Source organism: Hyperoodon ampullatus (genome assembly GCF_949752795.1).
Source record: "Hyperoodon ampullatus genome assembly, chromosome: X".
Classification (NCBI taxonomy): Eukaryota; Metazoa; Chordata; class Mammalia; order Artiodactyla; family Ziphiidae; genus Hyperoodon; species Hyperoodon ampullatus.
Genome location: NC_136913.1, coordinates 1,825,404 through 1,848,362, shown reverse-complemented (window position 1 = coordinate 1,848,362; position 22,959 = coordinate 1,825,404). Strand labels below are relative to the sequence as shown.

The 22,959-nt window shown below is 43.1% G+C and overlaps 1 protein-coding gene across 2 annotated transcripts; it reads left to right on the top strand.

Moving 5' to 3' along the window:
* Positions 1 to 1,286: 1,286 nt before the first annotated feature.
* On the top strand, positions 1,287 to 22,700 carry LOC307068986 (arylsulfatase L-like; the record flags this gene model as incomplete). Of its 2 annotated transcripts, XM_079727121.1 has the most annotated exons (10): positions 1,287 to 1,309; positions 1,901 to 2,050; positions 3,611 to 3,732; positions 6,552 to 6,674; positions 9,271 to 9,694; positions 11,196 to 11,332; positions 14,500 to 14,634; positions 15,009 to 15,171; positions 17,608 to 17,729; positions 22,266 to 22,700. In XM_079727121.1, 10 exons carry the CDS (start codon positions 1,287 to 1,289, stop codon positions 22,619 to 22,621), a joined length of 1,755 nt encoding a protein of 584 aa, XP_079583247.1. In that variant the 3' UTR covers positions 22,622 to 22,700. The 2 variants fall into 2 exon arrangements, with proteins under 2 accessions (XP_079583247.1, XP_079583248.1); XM_079727122.1 differs by lacking the exon at positions 1,901 to 2,050.
* Between the last annotated feature and the right edge of the window lie 259 nt (positions 22,701 to 22,959).

The window sequence follows — 22,959 nt, the reverse complement described above, 5'->3', positions numbered from 1 at the left end:
GTGTCTGGAGAGGCCACAACAGTGAGAGGCCTGCGTACCGCAAAAAAAAAAAAAAAAAAGATTAAGATGGGAAATTTTGTTATCTGTGTTTACCACAATCAAAAAAATGTTTAAATATGAATTGGAGATCATTTCATATCAATATTTTATCACTTAATTTTGCATATTCCTTTATACTCCTGCCTTCTATATCGGGAATCAGGAATCTCTGGTCTGTTTGGCAAACTCTGCCTATTTTTGGAAATCAAGTTTAATTGGAGGACAACAAGGGCCAGTCATCTGTATTGTCTGTGGCCATTTCCATGCTATGACGGCAGAGTGACGTAGTAGCGACAAGACCATCTGGGCAGAAAAGCCCAAAATATTCACCATCAGCTATTGATAAACACATGTTCTACATTCTTTTTTTTTGGCCGTGCCTTGAGGCTTGCAGGATCTTAGTTCCCCGACCAGGGATTGAACCCCTGCCCTGGCAGTGAAAGTGTGGAGTCCAAACCACTGGACCACCAGGGAATTCCCTACATTCTTTTTTTTTTTTTTTTAAGTCACATCAGGACTCAAACGCAAAGGCAGACACCCCAAACCAGCTGGTTTTTCCTCGTCAGGCTGGAGCAGAATTCCAACCGGGACGGAGCCACTCCAGCTCTGCCCACAGCCTACCTCCTATATTCTGCTCCCAGATACGTTATTTGCACATTGGCTCTGTTTCACCCAAGGGCCTATCTTAAGGGCATTCACGGCTTCCTCAACCTGAAACACGTTCCACTGGAGTGAAACATCCACTTTGTCCAGAGCTTGTGCAAGTAAGAGCCGTGAACCATGACCTGGGTGAGGCCTCAGAATTCCAGAACCTTCAGCGGAAACGTGGCTTTGCCTACTTGCTCCATGTATGGGATTTAAGATCCATCTGGACCAAACACGGTTTCTGGCAGCCATTCCTGGATCTAGAACACCTCGGGGACTTTCACCTACAGGGAGATACCTTTCTGTTCTGACAGAGTGCCTCGAAACCAGTCACACTCCGACCTAAGCTAGAGCTAACAAAGTCCATGTTCTACATTCTAAAGAGAGTGTCCAGCGTTTGTAAAGCTTTTTTAGTAGGGAAGAACATTCATTCCTTTATGAATTTTTAGTAGTTAAGACGTCATGGATAGCATCAGAGAGAATCAAAGTTTCCCTTCTCATTACAGACTTACTATTTAACTTCCTGCATTCGTTCATTTTCTGCTGCCTGTGTTAATATAAACCTCTTTATTTCTTACAGGAAATACAAGGAAAGAGAGGACATGTTACAACTGGAACACTCTTGGTAAGATAGGATTATGGGCACTCGTTTATCTTCTAGGTCTGCCTCTGTGTTACTTCATGTCGCTTTCCCAGATTGCATTGATAGTAAACTGATTTTTCTCTATTAGTAATTGTTCACTCCCCTCCTGAGGATTCACGATTAATATACATGTTCCATGCACCCTTTCCTGGGAGGTACTCCCCGGCAGCTACAGAAAGAATTCCATCTCACTCTTCCCAATGCAGCTGCGCATCAAGCCTTGCCATGGGGCAGGTGTCTGGTTTTCCGGGAAGCCCACGACCCAAATTCCATCAGATTCAGATTTCCATCTTTATTTCATGATGCTGCTGGGCATTGGAACACCATTGTCCTGCTGTTTATTTGCGTGCCCAGGGTGGCATCCATAAAAGGATGAGTTGTTTTTAACTTAAAAAAAAAAAGGCAAGAGAGAGAGAAAAAAATCAAATGCCTAAGAGGTATATTCAAACTCTTCTGAAATGGGATGATAATATCAAAGTCCCCTAAAATAGTGAACCCAACTTCCCACTTAGAGGAGTCGTGTAAGTAAGACGGAAAGCAGCACGAAGCCTTGTTGGGTGGCTTGTTTTTCAGGAGCTGGCTGGCTCTGACAGTCGGTGTGCTTCTGGATTTGAAGCCCTCAGCTTGCAGCAGTCTATCTGGTTCCCGTCCAAATATCCTTCTTCTGATGGCAGACGATCTCGGCATTGGAGATGTCGGCTGCTATGGCAACAACACCATAAGGCAAGGACCAGAGAATTGCTCATCTGATGCCCCGGTGCAGAGGCCACTGATATCGCATCTGACCCTTGGTCTGTGCAATTCAAACTATAGCAGAATTGTATGCACATCATTTCTTTGAAAGCCCTTAATCCTGCCTTCTTCCCACACCTGCACTAACCCTAGCTCAAATGCATCCTGTGTATGAATAATCACTTTACTGTTAAGTATGATCTCTATCAGCACAGTCTCTGGTAGACAATGGTTTTTAAATCCTTGTTCTTGCCTGTAAACTAAGACCAATATCAAGTTTACCTCACTCTCCAACCTCCATCCATCAAGCCAAATCCACGCACTCATGCATGATTTCAATGCTCCCGGATCAAAACCTCTGCTTCAGACAAGTCCCTGTCCTCCTCACCCCAAGATATGACATGTGCATGTTCACCTATCGTAAGGTAAACCCACCCCATCAGCTTGGTCCCTTTCTCATTGTCCTTGAGTACCAGCACAGGCACTACTAGGAAGCTGCATCTGAATCCCACCTTCACGGACCACCGACAATGTGTTGGTACCGTGGAGTCAAATCTTCCAGTTAGGATTAGCGTGTCCACACGGCTGTGCTTAAAATGCATAACCAACAAGGACCTGCTGTAGAGCACAGGGGACTCTGCTCAATACTCTGTAACGACCTAACTGGGAAAAGAATCTGAAACAGCATAGATACATGTCTGTGGATAGCTGAGTCACTGTGCTGGACCCCTGAAACTAATGCAACATGGCTCATCAACTTCATGCTAATATAAAATAGAAAGTAAAAAAAAAAAAAAAAAAGACTGTGAGTCCTAAGTGAGAAGTCACTCTGGACTCTCAGTCCTGGATCTTTTATCGTATCTGCCTCAGCACCAGTAGTATATTGTGGAAACTTGGTAAATAATAATGCAGTGGATATTTCTTTGATGTTTCAGAAGACATTTGAAGTTTTTCCACTGTCTTTTAAAAAATTATTAATTATTATTAGACTAGAGTTGCTTTACAATGTTGTGTTAGTTTCTGCAGTATAACAAAGTGAATCAGTTATATGTATACATACAGCCACTCTTTTTCAGATTTCCTTCCCATTTAGGTCACCACAGAGCACTGAGTAGAGTTCCCTGTGTGATACAGTAGGTTCTCATTAGTTACCTATTTTATATATAGTAGTGTGTCTATGTCCATCCCCTTCTCCTAATTCATCCCACCCTCCTCCCCCCCACCCAGTATCCATTAGTTCGTTCTCAACGTCTGTGTCTCTATTTCTGCTTTGCAAAGAAGTTCATCTGTACCATTTTTCTAGATTCCACATAGAAAAGATATTATACGGTATTTGTTTTTCTCTGTCTGACTTACTTCACTCTGTATGACAGTCTCTAGGTCCATCCACAGCTCTGCAAAGCCGTTGTCTTTTGGTCATTCCGAAGAACGCATGCATGTGTTAATTGGTGACTGGCAGGTTTTCTATTAAGTAGGATGTCACTGTGCTTATGGAAAAAGCCTCTGTGTTTGTTTGCTAAGGAATAAAGCAGTTAATGTTTCCGTCTGTAGGACTCCGAACATTGACCGCCTTGCCGCGGATGGCGTGATGCTCACCCAGCACATCGCTGCTGCTTCTGTGTGCACACCAAGCAGAGCTGCTTTCCTGACAGGCAGATACCCTCTCCGATCAGGTTTGTCCTTCCTTCTGTCTAACCACACAGTGGACAGGAACATGCTCTTTTTGACTAATCATGTGTGGATTCTCCAGTACAGTGGGAAGAGAATGCTCTAAGTCCCCCATATTTTTGACCATCAGATTGGAGTCAGTAAGAGCTCTAGATAATGAGGTGATACCGGTAGAACCTGGTGCATTTGATTGTCTCCTGTGATGTGGATATAACCATATAAGGCAGGCGTTGGCAAACTTGTTCTCTAAAGGGCAAGATATTAAATACTTTCATCTTTGTGGGCCATGTAGCCTGTGATACAGCTACACAGCTCTACTGTTGGAGCTTGAAAGCATCTATAGACCTTACATACATAAATGAGCATGGCTGTGTTCTGATAAAACTTTATTTATGAACACTGAAATTTAAATCTCATATAGTTTCATATGTTATGAAACATACTACTTCTTATTTTTTCCCCAACCATTAAATAAAACGTACAAAACCATTCTCCACCTGCAGGGGTTATGCAAACAGGTGGTAGGCAGCATTTGCCCCAGGGGGCATAGCTTTTCAACCCCTAGTATAACATACATAATAATCTACCCCGAGGGATAATAAGGGACCTAACAGGCATTATCATGACTCTGGTTGTGCAAAAGTTTAAGTAACCAAATATGTTTAATCTGGAGAAGAAGAGATAGGGGTCTCCGAAGATTGTTTTCAAATCTCCACCTGCCCTGTGGAAAAGGACTATCTTTTGCTCTCTGTGGCCCCAAGAAAAAGATCTGAGACCTCGGAATGATTTTAAAGAGGGAAATACGTCGACAGAATATTCCTCCCCTTCCACCACAGGGGCTCCAAAATCATCCTCTTTTGCATTAAAAGTCATGCAGATCTTTTGTTATAAAGTTCTGGAGTTTTTGTTTGGTTGGTTTTTGGTTTTGGTTTTGGTTTTAGTTTTGTTTTTTGGGGGGTTTTTGGTTTGTTTTCTTTTGTTTCTTTGTTTTTGTTTTTTTGGCTTTTTTGTTTTGTTTGTTTTTGTTTGAGGTTTTTTGGTTTTTTGGTTTGGGGTTTTTGTTTGTTTGTTTTTCAGAGGGGTTTTGAGGGTTTTTTTGTTTGCCTGTTTTGGCTTTGCTCTGTTTTTTTCTCCCAATCTTCTATCTCCCTGGGGATTTGGGTAGGAAGTAGACTAAAAGTTTGAAAGTCTGTATGATGTCCCTCTGCCCTTTGACCCTGAAGCTGACTCCTGGGAGTAGGGACAGACTTCAGACCCTATATCAGTCGGAGTTCTCCAGAGAAATAGAACCAACAAGATCGATCGATCTACCTATCTATCTGTCTATCTATCTATCATCTATTATCTGTCTATCTTCTGTCTATCATCTATCTATCTATCATCTATTATCTATCTATCTATCTATCTATCTATCTATCTATCTATCTATCTATCTATCTTCTGTCTATCATCTATCCATCTATCTATCATCTATCTACCTATATATCATCTACCTATCCATCTATCATCTATCTATCCATCTATCATCTGTCTATCAATCTATCAGCTATCTATTTAGGATCTACCATCTCTGTCTCTTACTCTGTAAAGAGATTTACTTTAAGGAACTGGCTAGTGTGACTGTATGGTTGGCAAGTCCAGAATCCTCAGGGCAGGAGAGCAGGCTGGAGATGCAGGTGGGATCTGGTGTTGCAGTCTTGAAGCAGAATCCCTTCTGTGTCTGGAAACCTCAGCCTTTGTCCTGGACACCTCCAACGGACTGGATGAGGCCACCCACCTGCACAGGGGTCACCTCCTTTAGTTGAAGCCGATTGATTGAAGATGTTAACCAAATCTACAAAAGGCTTTCACAGCAAGACCTAGACCCATGGACTAGTGTTTGCATGACTGGGGACCATAGCCTGGTCAAGTTGACCCATCAAAGTGACCCACAGAGACCCTCCTATATATAGTTCTCTGGAACCTGCTCAGGGAAGAATAAATCCTGGACAACGTAAGCTGAAACACCCCAACTTTCTTTGTCCTGACCAAGAACTACTTGGTTTTCACTAGCCTTCATTGAACCACACACATTCTTGAGGTTTTGGAAAATCTCAGAATTCTCCACATTCCCAAAGAATGATCACTGAGAACTTCATTCGCTCTTTGAACCAAGTGGATCCTCTCTGATCAGACTGAGCTGCAGTCATCAAAAAGGTCTAGGAGGCAAAGAGCATCTTCTAAATCATTGGTTCTCAACTGTACACTGCAGAGCTTTATAAAGATATTGAACCTACACTTTTTTAAATGATTGAGTAGAGGTCCTGGATCTATCAGGGTCAGGATGAATTATATCCATGGTTCCCTACCTTTTCAGCACATTAGAATCATTTGGAGGGACCTTTTAACCATTCCAAATTCCACCCCAGACCAACTAATATCACAATCTCTGAGGTGATATGATAACCAGGTGTCAGGATATTTTGGAAACCCCTCCCATGATTCCAATGTGCAGACCAGTTTGAGAAGCACTGGATTCTATCAAGAGTTTGGTGAAATCATAAAATCATTTTTAATTCTGTTTTCCTTTTCATTTAATTCTCTTTTGGCTTACAACCTTGACAGAGCAGGACCGTAAGTCTTCTCACTAACATTTTCAATTAATGAATCATTTCCTTTGCTGACAAAAATAAAACCCATGTGGCCAACCCACGTTGGAAGTAAATTTTCAACTGAATTTTGAATAATGGAGAAATTTCACCAAATGTTCCAAGTTAAAGTGATAATAATGAAGATACAAATCGATGTCTGATTGTAACATTTCTTTGAAAACGATTGATCAAAGGTATGGTGTCCAGTAATGGTTATCGTGTTCTTCAGTGGACGGGCGTATCTGGAGGACTTCCACCAAATGAAACAACTTTTGCAAAAATATTGAAAGATAAAGGCTATGCCACTGGACTCATAGGTATGGACATTTTCTAAGTATTAAACACATTACTTTTTTTTTTAACATCTTTGTTAGAGCATAATTGCCTTACAATGGTATATTAGTTTCTGCTTTATAACAAAGTGAATCAGCTATACATATACATATATCCCCATATCTCCTCCCTCTTGCGTCTCACTCCCACCCTCCCTATCCCACCCCTCTAGGTGGTCACAGAGCACCGAGCTGATCTCCCTGGAGCACATTACTTTTATAGGGAGGTTATAGTCAAGTAAGAAGTTTGGAAATGAAATAGTTGGGACACAGTGGGATTTCTCACTAGACAGAAAGCCCATGCATGCTGGAATCATGTTACTACCCACGTTGCTTCGCGCAAAGTGGATGCTCAAGAAATATCAGCTTAATGACACATTTGGCATTTCATACAATTTTCTGAGGCACCGTGATTTAAAAAATTAGAAGTTTTTGGGTGGAGGGATAGATTGGGAGGTTGGGATTGACATATACACATAGCTATATTTAAAATAGACAACCAACAAGGACCTACTGTAGAGCACAGGGAACTCTTCTCAATGTTATGTAACAACCTAAATGGGAGAAGAATTTGAAAAAGAAGAGATACATGTATATGTATAACGGAGTCACTTTGCTGTACACCTGAAACTAACACCACATAGTTAATCAACTGTACTGCAATATAAAGTAAAAATTAAAAACAAAAATAAAAATACAACTGCAAATCATCTACAAGACAGCTTTGGTGGCATCACAGGTGTGACAGTAACAAGTTTTCCACAGAATGCAAAATCCAGTTCCAAGCTCCCCACTGCAACCCACACGGAATTCTAAACTAGATGACAAACAACAAGAATCAGGCAACTCAACAGATATTTTAAACGATGCTCAGATGTAGAAAGATTTTGACTATATGTCAGTTCTGGCTTTTTACTCAATACAATGAAGAGTTTTATGAGCAATCATTTCCTGAGGTATCTGATCATACTAAGTCATGATAAAAGCAAAAATAAATCCATTAATGATCTTTCAAAACATTAGCATTTTTTTCTAATTTTACCAAATTACCAAAAATTTTCATAATGCTGTTTTTCCCCATTTCCTGCCTAGAAATGTGACTACACAGCTTAGAACCTTCCTCTCTGCTTCCATAAAGAGCAGGCTTATCTTTCTATACATCAACAAACCACTTATGTCATGTGTAGAATGAATTAAAATTAGGGACGGCAGTTTCTTGAAAGGGGTCCAAGGAGTCATGATCATTATCATGTTATATTAATAAATTTTGCTAACAGTCTCTTTTGATCAGAAAGATCAAAGCTAACTCTTTAGTTCTTTGAATATAGAATCCAATAGATTCGTGGATATTGCTCGGGAAATCACATGAGGTTTTCTGGGTGACGGACACCATTGGGCTGCTGAGAAGGTACACAGAGCGTATCAACACTCCAGCAGTGAGAGCAGGGAAGCTAATCACCTTCCACTGACTGAACACGACAGGTGGGGTCTGCAAAACCTGTCACCCACCACCACCCTGACTATGATTATAACGAATTAGCAAAGGGACGGAGAATTCTAAAGTCGGGAAATCTTTCGCTCACGCTGGTCACATCAGATGGAGTTTTCTAGAGCAGTGTGACCACTGTGTGCCTTGATTATTGCTCTCCTGTAGACAGTCGCAAAGTCAGGTGGAGTCGACTGAATAAGGGTCACCAAAGATAGCAGGTCCTAAATGCTGGAACCTGCAAATATAACCTTACATAGGAAAAAAGGGTCTTTGCAGATGTGATTAAGTGAAGGATCTTGAGATGAGGAGATGATCCTGGATTATCCAGGTTTCCTTATATACAAGGACAAGGGTCCTTTCAAGAGGGAGACAGACACATATCTGACTACAAAGAGGAGATAGTGAGGCCATTGAGGCAGAGACGGGAGGGATGCGGCCACAAGCCTGGGGACGCCTGGAGCCCCCAGAAGATGGAAGAGGCAGGAAGGACCCTCCCCTGGAGCCTCAGCGCTTTCCAAGTAGACAGGAATGGGATCTTATTTGGAAAGAGGGTCTCTGCAGATGTGATGAACTGAAGGGTCTGAGGTGAGGTCCTCCTGGAGGAGGGTGGCCTTACATCCAATGACAGGGTCCTTCTAAGAGACAGAAGAGGAGAGACAGACACAGAGTTCTAGCCCTGGGAAGACAGAGGCAGAGATGGGAGGGAGGTGGCCATGAGCCCAGGGACACCTGGAGCCCCCAGAAGCTGGAAGAGGCGGGAAGGACCCTCCCCTGGGAGGCCCTGCCCACTTGACTTGATTTTGGACTTGCTCTCCAGAACTGTGAGAGCATAAATTCCTGTTGTTTCAAGCCACCAAGTTATGGTACTTTGTTCCAGCAGCACAGGAAATGCTGCTACACAAGGTCCTCATTCCCTTGAAGTGACCTGGCCAGGCTGTGGTACAAACAACAGCAAACACTACCCCCACCTCCTCTACATCCCCACCTCATCTCACCACCCAGCAGAGAGCCTAGAACTTGGCAAGCACACCATACCTACTCCCCCAGGGATGATCGGACCATTGTCACGTGTGCATGCTTCTTGCCTTTCAGGAAAATGGCATCTGGGTCTCAACTGTGAATCCTCCGATGATTACTGCCACCACCCGCTCAGCCATGGCTTTGACCATTTCTACGGAATGCCGTTTTCCATGATGGGAGACTGTGAGCCCTGGGAAATGTCTGAAAAGCGCGCAGGCTTGGAGCATAAACTCAACGTCTGCTCGCATGTCATGGCGTTGGCCGCCTTTACGCTCACCGTTGGGAAGCTCACCCGCCTGGTAGTGGGCTCCTGGACTCTGGTCGTCTGCTCAACCATCGTGGCCCTCTTGTTCTTCACGACCTCCTATTTCATGGGTGCCCTGATTGTTCACGCGGACTGCTTTCTGATGCGAAATCACTCCATCACCGAGCAACCCATGTGCCTTCAAAGGACGACAGCTCTTATGCTCAAGGAGGTCTCATCCTTTGTCAAAAGGTGAGTGTCAAAGATGGCTTCAGGATGAAAATGAATTCGGAATCTGCTGCTTCTGTAAAGGGTACTGGCGTGGTGAAATGGTCCCAGCTCAGAAAGACATTTTTTGGTAAAATGGGGCATAAATGATGTTCCCTGGAACTCAACTGGATCCATTGAAACAACTGACCAGTCAGCTGAAATTTGCTGCTGTTCTGTCTTATTTTAGAGCCAGACCAGGGAATTCCCTGGGGGTCCAGTGGTTAGGACTCTGAGCTTGCACTGCAGGGGGCACAGGTTCTATCCCTGGTCTGCCAGCCACGTGGCATGGCTAAAAAAGAAAAAAAAAAGAGCCAGTCCAATTCTTTGAGCACCCCTGGTTACCACAGGCGTGGTATTTAATGAACATATGAAACTGAATCACCTGTAGGTTTTGCAATAAATTCTAAGTATTTTTAAAGCTCTACCATCAGGACCAAGTGGTCCTGTGGCTAACTTCAGCCTGGATGTAAATGTGAGTGACAGTGACAGAGAGACTTACCAGGCCAGACCAGGAGGGACACAATGCAAAGCTACACCAAACAGAGGCCACTTCGTGCTCCCCAAAGGGATTCCAGTAAAGTGGGCGACTCCATGGAACCCCAATTTACCTGGGTGGTGATCATGTTCTGGAACATTCTTAGAGAGTTCTTGATGGAATTGCCAAATATGGGTCAGGTCTGAAGCGAATACTTCGCTTTCAAATTAAAACAAACTAACCTGATGTGTCCTTATTAAGTCTAAGAGCTTCACCTTTGCTTCTGTCCTTTAAGGGTGTAGATTAGACCATAAAGATCAGGTGAAGATGGAGGAAGATGAGGAATTGTCTAGATTTTGGGGAGAATCAACTTGAGATTAACAACCCCATATACATCATTTTGAAAGTGTGTTTTTTCATGACTATTCCACATCCTAAACTTCATTGCATAAGAGCAGTTGTAAAGAAAACTAAATGCGCAAATCACTTATTCTTTCAGCTACATTTGAAATAGAAAAATATACTGAAATAACAATAAAATAAAAGCCAGACCAGATGGCATCCTCGTATTCTATTTTCCTTTCAGTCATCCGAAGTCCATAGAGTTAGAAAACGATAATCAGGAAGAAAAAGACGTACAAGATCGTTGTGGAGGGAATTCTCTGGCGGTCCAGTGGTTAGGACTCTGCGCTTCCACTGCAGGGGGCACGGGTTCGATCCCTGGTCGGGAAGCTGAGATCCCACATGCCGTTGCATGGCCAAAAAATAAAAAATTAGTGTGGACTTTTCAAAAGACTTTAGAAGGAAGAAAGTCATCACACTGAAGATTCTCAGACGCAGGAACATCGTGCCGTGGAACAGATCTACGCATTTGCTTCTGGTGGGTAGAGCAGCAAAGTCATGTATTTGAGTAAGGACGTGACAATGGAGATTTGTATTTAGCATCTGTAGGACCTCAATCTCAGGTTGACCAAAAAATAACTCCCATCACATTGTATCTACTTTCAGAAACAAGCGAGGACCTTTCCTCCTCTTCGTGTCCTTTCTACATGTCCACACCCCTCTTATCACTACCGAGAACTTCCGAGGGAGGAGTCCCCATGGGCTGTATGGGGACAACACAGAAGAGATGGATTGGATGGTGGGTAGGTACCTTTTCCAGGTGAGAAAGTGATGGTTCCTCGTCCAGAAACTGCAGGAGGGAAGGATGTAAAGAATGAGAAGACCAGACTAATTAAGGTTACTGATAGGAGAGGCATCCTTTGAATGTCAGGGGTCCTCGTCACTTTTGTGTTTTATTTCTCTTTCTTGGATGGGTTGATTTTCTCTTTACCCCCAGGAGAATGTAAAATGCCTGTGGGTTGTGACTGCCTTGCCTTCTTCTCCCACTGCATCCCCTGGGTTTAGTACAGTGCCAGGTGAAAAAAAAGTGAACATTTACTGACTGAGTCAGCGCTTGAATGCCTGTGTGGGTGTGGATGCAGCCACTTCGCTGATTCTCCGACAAGGGCTCTGTACCCCTCGGTCTCCATGGTGATGAGCTGCAGAGTAATCATCCTCAGAGATTTTAGAGAAAATGTACCTAAAAGAATCTTTTCACAACGTCATCTTGGAGTAAAAAGTATGATTTCGGTGAACTGTTGGGGAAAATGAGAAAAATTGGAAGACAGTTGTGCAATTACTCATGTCAAATCTCTTCCCCGGAGGGCCTGGCCCCATTCCCTTTGAGACAAATTCACTCATCTTTGGGTAGAAAAGATTAAGAATGACTGGAAAATCTAGGCTATTTTAGGTGATGTCAAACATTGAATGTTTAAAATGGAATTTCCAACACCACAATTTGGGAAAAAATATTTTAAACGAATAAATGTACAGATGTATGTAATCAAATAAGTATTGAATGACAAAGACTGAAATTTTACAGTACAGAGTTAAGAACCCGTAAATTCATCAAGATAAGGAACTCTTCATGAGATATATTTAGAGAATCTTTTCTTTTTTTAAAAATTTTTATTGTAATGTAGTTGATTTACAATGTTGTGTTAGTTTCTGCTGTACAGCACAGTGAATCAGTTATACATCTACATATATCCCTCTTTTTTAGATTCTTTTCCCATGTAGCCCATTACAGAGTACTGAGTAGAGTTCCCTGTGCTATACAGTAGGTCCTTGTTAGTTATCTATTTTATATATAGTAGTGTGTATGTGTCAATCCCAATCTCCCAATTTATCCCTCCCCCTGCCTTCACCCCCCGCCCCGCTTTGGTAACCTTAAGTCTGTTTTCTACATCTGTGACTCTATTTCTGTTTTGTAAATATGTTCATTTGTATCATTTTCTTTTTGGATTCCACATATATGATATTTGTCTTTCTTCTTACTCACTTCACTTACTATGATCATCTCTAGGTCCGTCCATGTTGCTGCAAATGGCATGATTTCATTCTTTTGTATGGCTGAGTAATATTCCATTGTATATATAGACCACATCTTCTTTATCCATTCCTCTCTTGATGGACACTTAGGTTGCTTCCATGTCCTGACTATTGTGAACAGTGCTGCTGTGAACATTGGGGTGCATGTGTCTTTTCGAATTATAGCTCTGTCTGGGTATATGCCCAGTAATGGGATTGCTGGCATATGGTAGCTCTATTTTTAGTTTTTTGAGGATCCTCCATACTGTTCTCCATAGTGGCTGCATCAGTTTACATTCCCAACAACAGTGTAGGAGGGTTCCCTCTTCTCCACACCCTCTCCAGCATTTATTGTTTGTAGATTTTTTTTAATGATGGCCATTATGACTGGTGTGAGATGATACATCATTGTAGTTTTGATTTGCATTTCTCTAATAATTAGCGATGTTGAGCATCTTTTCATGTGCCTATTGTCCATGAAGAATCTTTTCAATGTCTCTCCTTTCTCTCTGTCCCAATTTAAAACTCAGTCAAGCAACTGAATGATACATTTTTTTTAACAAAAATCATTTAGAATGTAGGTTGGTGGAGCTCAGATTATTAGGGCAGGGAAACTCTTCTAACTGACACTATAATGCTGGACACAAGACATTGCACGTTTATCGAAACCCACAGAATGCACAACACAAAGATTGAACCCTAATGTAAGCTATGGACTTTAGTTAACAACAGTGTATCAATATTGACTTATCAATTATAACATTGTTCAGCTAATCTATACACCTAAAACTGTTGTAAAAGCCAAAATCTATTAATGAAGGGTGAGGAAAATCAATAGGGATACAAACTTTAAAATCCTTTTCCAAAAGAAAGCAACTAAAGAGGAAGAAATGGCCAAAGTACAGACGGAACAAAGAGAAAAAAAAATTAAAAGCAAAAAACAAACAAACAAAAAGAAGCAATATGGTTGATTTAAAACTAACCGTATAGAGACTTCCCTGGCAGTCCACTGGTTAGGACTCCATGCTTCCACCTCAGGGGGCCCAGGTTCAATCCCTGGTCGGGGATCTAAGATCCCACAAGCTGCAGCATGGCCAAAAAAAAAAATGCAGACCTGGTCAGACTGTATAAAAAAACAACACCCAAACACCAAAGAAATACACTCACTTTTTAAAATCTGTAACTTTTAACCAACCACCTTCACCCATTTTTTCCCACCCCTCACCCTCACCTGCAGTAGCCACCAATCTGTTTTCTCTTTCTGTAGGTGTGGCTTTTTGGACCCCACATATAAGTGAGATCACACAGTATTTGCCTTTCTCTGTCTGACATATTGCACTGAGCATAATGCCCTCAGGGTCCATGCATGTTGCTGCAAATTGCAGGATTTCCTTCTTTCTCAAGGCTGGATAATAGTCCGTTGAATGTATACACCACATTTTCTTTATTCATTCATCCATCGATGGACGCTTGGGTTGCTTCCATGTATTGCCTATTGTAAATACTGCTGCTATGAACGTGGGGGTACAGATATTTTTTATGTGACTCTAAGAAACTTAGAACTGCCACTGAAAACTATTCTTCATCCATGTACAAATGTCTCTGTCAGCATCCTTCCTAGCCCATCCTGTTCCCTATTTTTCTCTGTAATCTTCTTTTGCCTCATTTTTAAGGGTTCACGACACTGTCCTATGCAGCATGTACACTTGTAGTTTTCCTGAAACTTTTTGGAAACAGGATTGGGCAGATACAAAGACATATATCAATCTTAGATCAAGGATGCTTAGAATAGCACAATTATATTACTGCTCACTCCGACTCATTTTAATGAAGCATTCCAAAAATTTGGTGTAAGAGTTTCTTCTATTTTGACTGGCACAAACGCATCTCTTCTTTGCAGGGCAGATCCTTGATACTTTGGACACGGAAGGTTTGACCAATAGTACCCTCGTTTATTTTACGTCGGATCATGGGGGATCCTTAGAGGCTCAGTTTGGAAACAATCAATATGGTGGCTGGAATGGGATATATAAAGGTAAGGGTGAGACATTCCCAGATCCATGTGTACTCTCTTCATCTCTTCCCAATAATTCCCAACCCTTTCTCTGGAATGGGAGTTTACAAAGCAAAGTGACAAAAACCAAAGGAACCCAAATGATTGTTGTGGTCAACAGAATAATGTCCCCAAAGATATCCATGTCCCGACCCCCGTGTGGTGGAAAAGCAACACCCAGATTAATCAATAAAACAAAATCTATGCTCTGCCAGGGAGAAACTAAATGTCATCATGTAATTAAAGAGGGAGGGAGAGAAAGAGAGATTTAAGACAAATGGAAAGGTTATATCACCCAGGTAAGCAACCACTTTGGATTTTCAATCACATTCTTTCCTGTTCATGTCTAAACACAGGTGGCAAAGGCATGGGCGGCTGGGAAGGTGGGATCCGGGTCCCAGGGATACTCCGGTGGCCCGGGGTGCTGCCCGCTGGCCGCCTGATCCACGAGCCCACCAGCCTGATGGATGTCTTCCCCACCGTGGTCCAGCTGGGTGGTGGCCAGGTGCCCCATGACAGGTACAGAGAAGCCCAAAGAAGGCAGTTGGCGTTTTGTGTACAGCCAACATGTATGTCAAACATCGCTGTCACTTTTGTTTGGCATATAACATCCATGAGATCAGTATCTGGAAAAACGCTCATCATTCTCTGCTGGGATCCAACGTCTGCTTCATCTTATGCACAAAATGTCCTTCTCTTCTCAGTCTTAAGTGGAGCCATGTGATTATAAGGACAATTGTCACTGAAATGCGTCAATGAATTTACTAACGACTCATCACAAGAGATTCCTTTTGATGTAGTGTGGTAGGGACTTTTCATGATCCCAGTATTTCTTAGTTTTTTATTTATTTATTTTTGGCTGTGTTGGGTCTTCGTTGCCGCTTGCGGGCTTCCTCTAGTTGTGGCGAGCGGGGGCTGCTCTTCGTTGCGGTGTGCGGGCTTCTCATTGTGGTGGCTTCTCTTGTTGCGGAGCACGGGCTCTAGGCACGTGGGCTCAGCAGTTGTGGCTCGCAGGCTCAGTAGTTGTGGCTTGTGGGCTTAGTTGCTCCACGGCATGTGGGATCTTCCTGGACCAGGGCTCGAACCCGTGGCCCCTGCACTGGCAGGTGGATTCTTAACCACTGCACCACCAGGGAAGCCCGATTCCAGTTTTTCTTCCTTTAAAAATTATAGAAAATTTGGGAGGAATAGAAAGAAAATAAAATTATTTTGTAAACTTGACAACGTAGAGATGAATACATAATTAAGTTATATGATACCTATATACTATATATAGGTAGATATATTTCATATATATATTTTATATATTTATATAAAATATGTCAGTATATATAGAGAGATATATATGTACATATCTATATATATTTAGACACTTTATGCATGGACAAAAATTTTAATGGCTTTACAGTATTCTTTCAACTAACCTCTTACAGGTGGACATTAGCCGTGTTCTTTTCTGAAAAAAAATCTGGCTTTGTCATTTTACTGCCTGTCATAATTATCTTTTTAGTAAAAATCCCTGGAAGTTGAATTCCTGGGTCAAAGTGTATGGCCATTTACTAAATCTCTTGATATATTTTGTCAGATTGTTCCCTAGGAATTGCTACTGGCCGTATGTGAGAGTATCTATTTTTAAAATAATAGAACTAAAATCAATTTAATTTATCCATGTAATTTATTATATATATAAATGACACATACAGTATTGTGTATGCACATATATATATATGTGTGTTATCATTTCCATTGCTTTATCAGCAGAGATGTTGAATATTACATTCTCCTGTTTTCTCTTTTCTTACACTGGATATCATGTCTCTGGTTGATTTTTTTTTTCTCCTAATTGGCTGCTAATTTTTAACATTAATTTTTTTTTTTTTTTTTTTTTTTTGCGGTACGCGGGCCTCTCACTGTTGTGGCCTCTCCCGTTGCGGAGCGCAGGCTCCGGACACGCAGGCTCAGTGGCCATGGCTCACGGGCCCAGCCGCTCCACGGCATGTGGGATCTTCCTGGACTGGGGCACGAACCCGTGTCCCCTGCATCGGCAGGCAGACTCTCAACCACTGCGCCACCAGGGAAGCCCAACATTAATATATAATATCTCATTTGTTTTAAAAATAAAAATTTGTCCATCATGTATATCACAAATGTATTTTGCTAGAAGATAAAATTCAGCTATGTATTGTTGCTTGGTTTTATTTATATATACATTTATATATATGTATACACACACATATGTAAACATATGTGTGTATGTGTACATGAATACATGTTTGGAAATGATATATATTGTGTATATACATGGTGTATATATATATGTGTTATATATATGGTGTCTCTGCGGTATGCATATATTTTATGTATATATGGTGGGTATATATATCACATATCTATGGTATATGTATATGGTATGTGTATATGTATATATACTGTATATATTGTATATACAGTATATATAATATATAGTGTATATATTGAATATATAATACATATATTGTGTATATATTATGTATTATTATATATTGCATATATAGTGTATATATGTATATTTGTATATAATGATATATATTGTGTATATAATGTATATATTTTTATATAATGATGTATATTGTATATATACACTATATATGCATATATATTTCTTTTATTATATATATTTATGAAATGATTCCAGGTCTTGTTGAAGAATACCACATGTTCTATAACGACTTAAAGCTCAAATCAATATAGAACCAAGCAGGTGTTTCCATTTTGTTCACCTGTTTGTGCCTTCAGAATAAGTCTGGGTGGACCATCACTTCAGCCGAGCAAGCTGGACCCTCCAAGATCTTTTAGCCGAAGGCGCTGTGTGCAGGCGGATGGGGTGCTGACTGCCCCGGGGCTGCCCTGGGCTTGTTAAGGCTCACTCCCACCTTCCAGCAGCCCCGCCCTGAGTCCCTGTGCTCCTGCCTGTAGGGTGATTGACGGCCGGGACCTGCTGCCCTTGCTCCTGGGGACAGCCCAGCACTCGGACCACGAGTTCCTGATGCATTACTGCGAGAGCTTCCTGCACGCAGCCCGGTGGCACCAACGGGACAGTGAGTAGCCTGCCTGAACGAGTCATGTCTTGGCCTCCGTTCTCATTTTCTGCTTCTTTATGGCTTGCATTTCCACACAAGCTCCTTTATTTCCTTCTTGGCGGTATTTTTCTTCTGACGCCGGCAACATCCTTTAGCTGTCGATCATCCTGTGGTGATCGGAAGGAAATTCTGTGGTTTAGGCTATGGCTATGGCTTTCCTGTCCCCCAGCCCCATGAGGTGAGGTGCAACTTTTATCATCACACACACACACTTGTACACACACAGGTGTCCCCACCTGATTCTAACCTTTCCAGTCTGTCCTCTTAATCTATATTTGCTTTCCATGTGTCTTAACTTCATGACACCGTCTCATATCTGTTACATTAACGATAACTTTGTAAAACAAGCAGTAACATGTTTAGTGAATAATTTTTGCATCTCAAACTTTTCTGGGATGTTTTGGCCCAACAGTCCTTTCAAAAGAATTGTAAAATCATGTGCAAGTATTTTTTTTTTTAATCCCACAGGAATATCAATGGCCATCGTCTTCAACGTATAAATGATTTTGGGGGGGAAAGTGGTATCTTTACAATATCAAGTTTTCCCAAACTGAGGCGTGTTATGTCTCTGCACTTCTTATTGAAAAACTATTCGTTTTACCGAGCACTTTATTCCCTTACCAAGTCATTTTGTTATATTTTAATTGGTTCCCTATTTATAGCTGGATTCTCCATCATCATCTGACTGGAGTTGCTTGAGGTTTTCTGTTTCTATGAATCTGTTTCTATGAATCTTTTTAAATCCAGCTCTTGGATTTACTAACCAACTGTATTTTTGAATTTTCTAACTGCTTGAGTTCTGCATCTACCTTGGTCTGTGGCAACAGGCTTTCAGCTATTTGAGTTTCTTCTCTTTTCTTCATTTCTGTTTCCCTCTCTATTATTCTGCCTTGCCCTGACATTTTGTCCCTTTTTTGTGGATTTCCCTTAAGGACTTGGTTTTCTTCCAGGGTTTGGGAAGGCCTACAGACCTCTTGCAATTCAACTCACTCTTTTTTCTTTATCCCTCAAAACCATTCTCTGGACATGTCCAGTTGTCTGAAACAAGAATAAAAGAATACCTTTTGGAATCCCCCTTATTTGAGGAAGTTACCAATAGATTTTTTTTAAAATCTCCCTCCTTTTCCTGTCCATATTTTTCAGCAGTATCATCATCTGGGATTTTTATTGCTACATTTTTGGGTTTTAAGAGTTACATATCATAGATTTCCTCCTTTAAGATAAAAAAAAAACTTTCATTCAGGGACTTCTCTGGAAGTCTAGTGGTTAAGACTCCGTGCTTCCACTGCAGAGGGGGACGGGTTCAATCCCTGGTTGAGGAACTCAGATCCTGCATACCATGGGGTGTGGCAAAAAAACAAAAACAAAAAACTTTCATTCAATTACCTAGCACAATCTACAACTATTTATGCTTACGGATAATTTTTATTGCTACATTTTTGCTTTTTTAAACTTACATTCTATAGTTTTCCCCTTTTACGATTTTTTAAAAAACTTTCATTCAATTGCACAGTTCAGTCTACCAGCATTTATGCTTAGGGATGATTTCTATTGCTACGCTTTTGACTTTTTTAAGTCACATATTATAGATTTCCCTTTTTAAGTGTTTTTTTAAACTTTCCTTCAGTTCCGTAGCCCAAACTTCAAGCACTGCTCTGAGTGGCACCGATACCTGGGATCAACGTTCATCCTCTTTTCCTTTAACCCATGGCTGCCCCATTACTGACCGTCTCTTCTCTCAGTTATTGGGCAAATATCTCAATTTTTTTTCAAGGTAGATAAGGAGTGTGTTCCTACTTTCTTTTTTTTTTTTTAATTTTTGTTTTTTGGCCATGGCACGTGCCATGTGGGATCTTAGTTCCCCCACCAGGGATCAGAACCCGTGCCCCGTGAATTGGGAGCGTGGAGCCCTAACCACTGGACGGCCAGGGAAGTCCCCTGTTCCTACTTGCCATGTCTTTTCGACGGCCCCCTCACCGGCCTCCCCAGATCCATTCTTCATCCCACTCCCATTGTCCACTTAGCCCTCCATGAAAACCTTTCCAGGACCACCCACCATACCGATTCCTCCCTGTGACGTGAGCCAGCCCCTCCCCTTCTCTGGAACAAGAGCTCTGACCCTAGGAGCCCCCAGTCGCCAAGCTCCAGCAGAACCATGCCCTGTGATTCTAGAACCTGCAGTTACTGCCTCAGGGCCTTTGCACGACCCGTTCCTGCCATCGGGAACATGCTCAGAAGGCTGACCATCCTCCGTTCTTCACCTTCACGTCCCGCATCCACTGTTACCCCACCCTGCACCTTGCACACACACAAACCTCCACGTCCACCTTCCATCACCTGGACCGCTTGTATTTTCTTCCAGGCATTCGTCACTCTTGGCAACCTTCTCATTTCCGGTGTCTATTTACCACTCTCTGGCCTGAGTCCCCTGCCTAGGACTCTGTCTGTCCTCTCTGTACTCATCCGTTGAACAATGAAAACAATCATGGACGTTGAATGAGTGTCCGCCCAATGCCAATGAACTCATTTTACTCTGAAAACCCCAGCAGATGACAAGTCCTGTCCCCAGTTCACGGGTGAGAAAACTGACACTTGTTAAGACAACAGGTCGCAGGGCTTCCCTGGGGGTCTTTTGGCTAAGGCTCCGCACTCCCAATGCAGGGGGCCCGGAGTTCCATCCCTGGTCAGGGACAAGACCCCACATGCCACAGCTAAGACCCAGCGCAGCCAAATAAAATTTTAAAAAAAGACAACAGGTCACCATAAATGCTTAGAAGGGAACAGAAGCCAGAGATTTTAATCATTTTCCCATAAAAACACCAAACCACAGTGGTGCCAGCCTGGGAACCAGGGCTCGGGCAGGGAAATCTGGTGGCTGTTGGGATGAAGAGAATGGGATGCCCGTCTGAGCATAGGTCTTGGTTGCCCACACTTGCTGGCTGCATGGGGATCCCTGGCTTCATCCTCACGCTCCTGTCCAGGTCCCAGGAGCAGCCCCAGCCCTGCCCCATCTCCCTCCCTGGTCCCTGGTCCTCCTGCACCAGGATCCAAGGGAACCCTCCCACCTGGTCCTGGAAGAGGCACGGCCACCAGAGTCCCGCTCACTGCCCTCTGGTTACATGTGTGGCTTCCCCAGACTTGCTGCCCTGCGAGGATGCCGGGCATGCCGGAGGGAGAGTGGGGGCCTCCTTCGCCATGCAGCAGGAAGCCGCAGGGCTCAGGCTGTGCAGTTCTGGGTCTGACCCACGGCCGGGGGCAATGCTGGTGTGAGGACAGTCTCACCTTCCATTTGGTCAAAATCGCTTCCTGAGGCTGAGCTAGGTCTGGTGCCAGCTGACCTCTAGTTAGTAAGTCTTCTCAGACGCTGGAGGATGTCTGTTACGGATGTGTGCTGCTCTCTCCCTCCCTTCTTTTCTTCCTTCCTTCCTTTCTTCCCTCCTTCCTTCCTTCCCTCTCTCCTTCCCTCCTTCCCTCCTTTTCTTGGTGGAACCTTCACAGCTAGAGAGAAGCTCGGGAAAAACATGATTGAGAATTCACTTAGGAAACCACCGACCACACAAGTAATTCATTCTTTTTTGTAAACAGCTCTGTGGCGCTGTCATTCACCATCTTAGCTCGGGCTGCCATAACAAAATACCACAGACCACGGAGCTTAAAATAACGCACACTTACTTCTCACAGTTCTAGAGGCTGGAAGTATGAGATCAAGGTGCCAGCACGGTCTGGTTCTAGGGAGGACTCTCTTCTGGGTCAGATTCGGCCACCTTCTCCCTGTGTCTTTATGTTGGGGAGAGAGAGCTCTGGCCTCTTCCCTCTTCTTATAAGGCCACGAATCCCATCCTGGGGGCCCCACCTTCACAGCCTCCTCTAACCCTAATCACCTCCCAACGCTCTATCTCTTAATCCCATCCCGTCAGAGCTCAAGGCTTCCACAATGAATTTGGGGTTGAGGGTGGAGGACACACAAACGTTCAGTCCATAACATTCACATAACCATGAAATTCACCCTTTTCGAACGTAAAAATTGAGTGACATTTAGCACATTCACAACGGGTGCAAACCTCACCGTCATCTAGCTCTATCACATTTTCATCACCTCCAAAATGAAACTCCAAACCCATTAAATACGCATTCCCCATCCCCGTCCCCCAGCCCCTGGTAACCATGAACCCACTTTCTGTGTCTGTGGATTTGCCTGTTCTGGACGTTTCCTATAAACGGATCACACACTGTGTGTCCTTCTGTGTCTGGCTTCTTTCTCTGAGCATCGTGTGTTTAAGGTCCATCTACGCTGTAGCCTGTGTCAGAGCTTCACTCCTTTTCATGGCTGAGTCATATTCCACTATGTGGATGGACCCCATGCTGTGTATCCACCCATCACTTGATGGACACTTGGGCTGCTTCCAGCCCCTGGCACTTGTGAATCACCCAGCTCTCCAGCAATGTGTCCTGTTTCTCCATGCCAACCCTCCCCAATTCTTGTCCTTCCTCCAGGAGGGGCAGTGTGGAAAGTCCACTACGTGACCCCGATGTTCCACCCAGATGGAGCCGGTGCCTGCTACGGGAGAGGCGTCTGCCCATGCTCTGGGGACAAAGTAGCCCATCATGACCCACCGTTGCTGTTTGACCTCTCGAGAGACCCTTCCGAGGCTCACGCCCTCACGCCAGACACGGAGTCCTCATTCCATCAGGTGATGGAGAGCATCACAAAGGCCGTGGAGGACCATCGCCGGACGCTCAGCCCGGTTCCACTGCAGCTGGACATGCCGGACAACATGTGGAAGCCGTGGCTCCAGCCCTGCTGTGGTCGGTTCCCCCTCTGCTGGTGCGATCGGGAAGCTGACCCATAATAGCCGCCCGCCCGGGAAAACTAGGTGCCTGCTCCCTGGAGATCTCCGTTGGGGTCAAAATAAAACGGCCTGAAGTCAAGCTGTCTGCTTGTGTGGGGCTGAATCGTTTCACCAACTCTCAAGAGAAAGTGTTACCGAACTCAGGTTCAGCTTCTCACTGCTCAGGAATATGATACTAAATTGGTACAAATGAACTTATGTACAAAACAGAAATAGAGTCACAGACATAGAAAACAATCTTATGGTTACCAGCGGGGAAAGGAGGTGGAGGGAGACTGGGATCAACATATACACACGACTATATATAAAATAGATAACTAATAAGGACCTACTGTAGA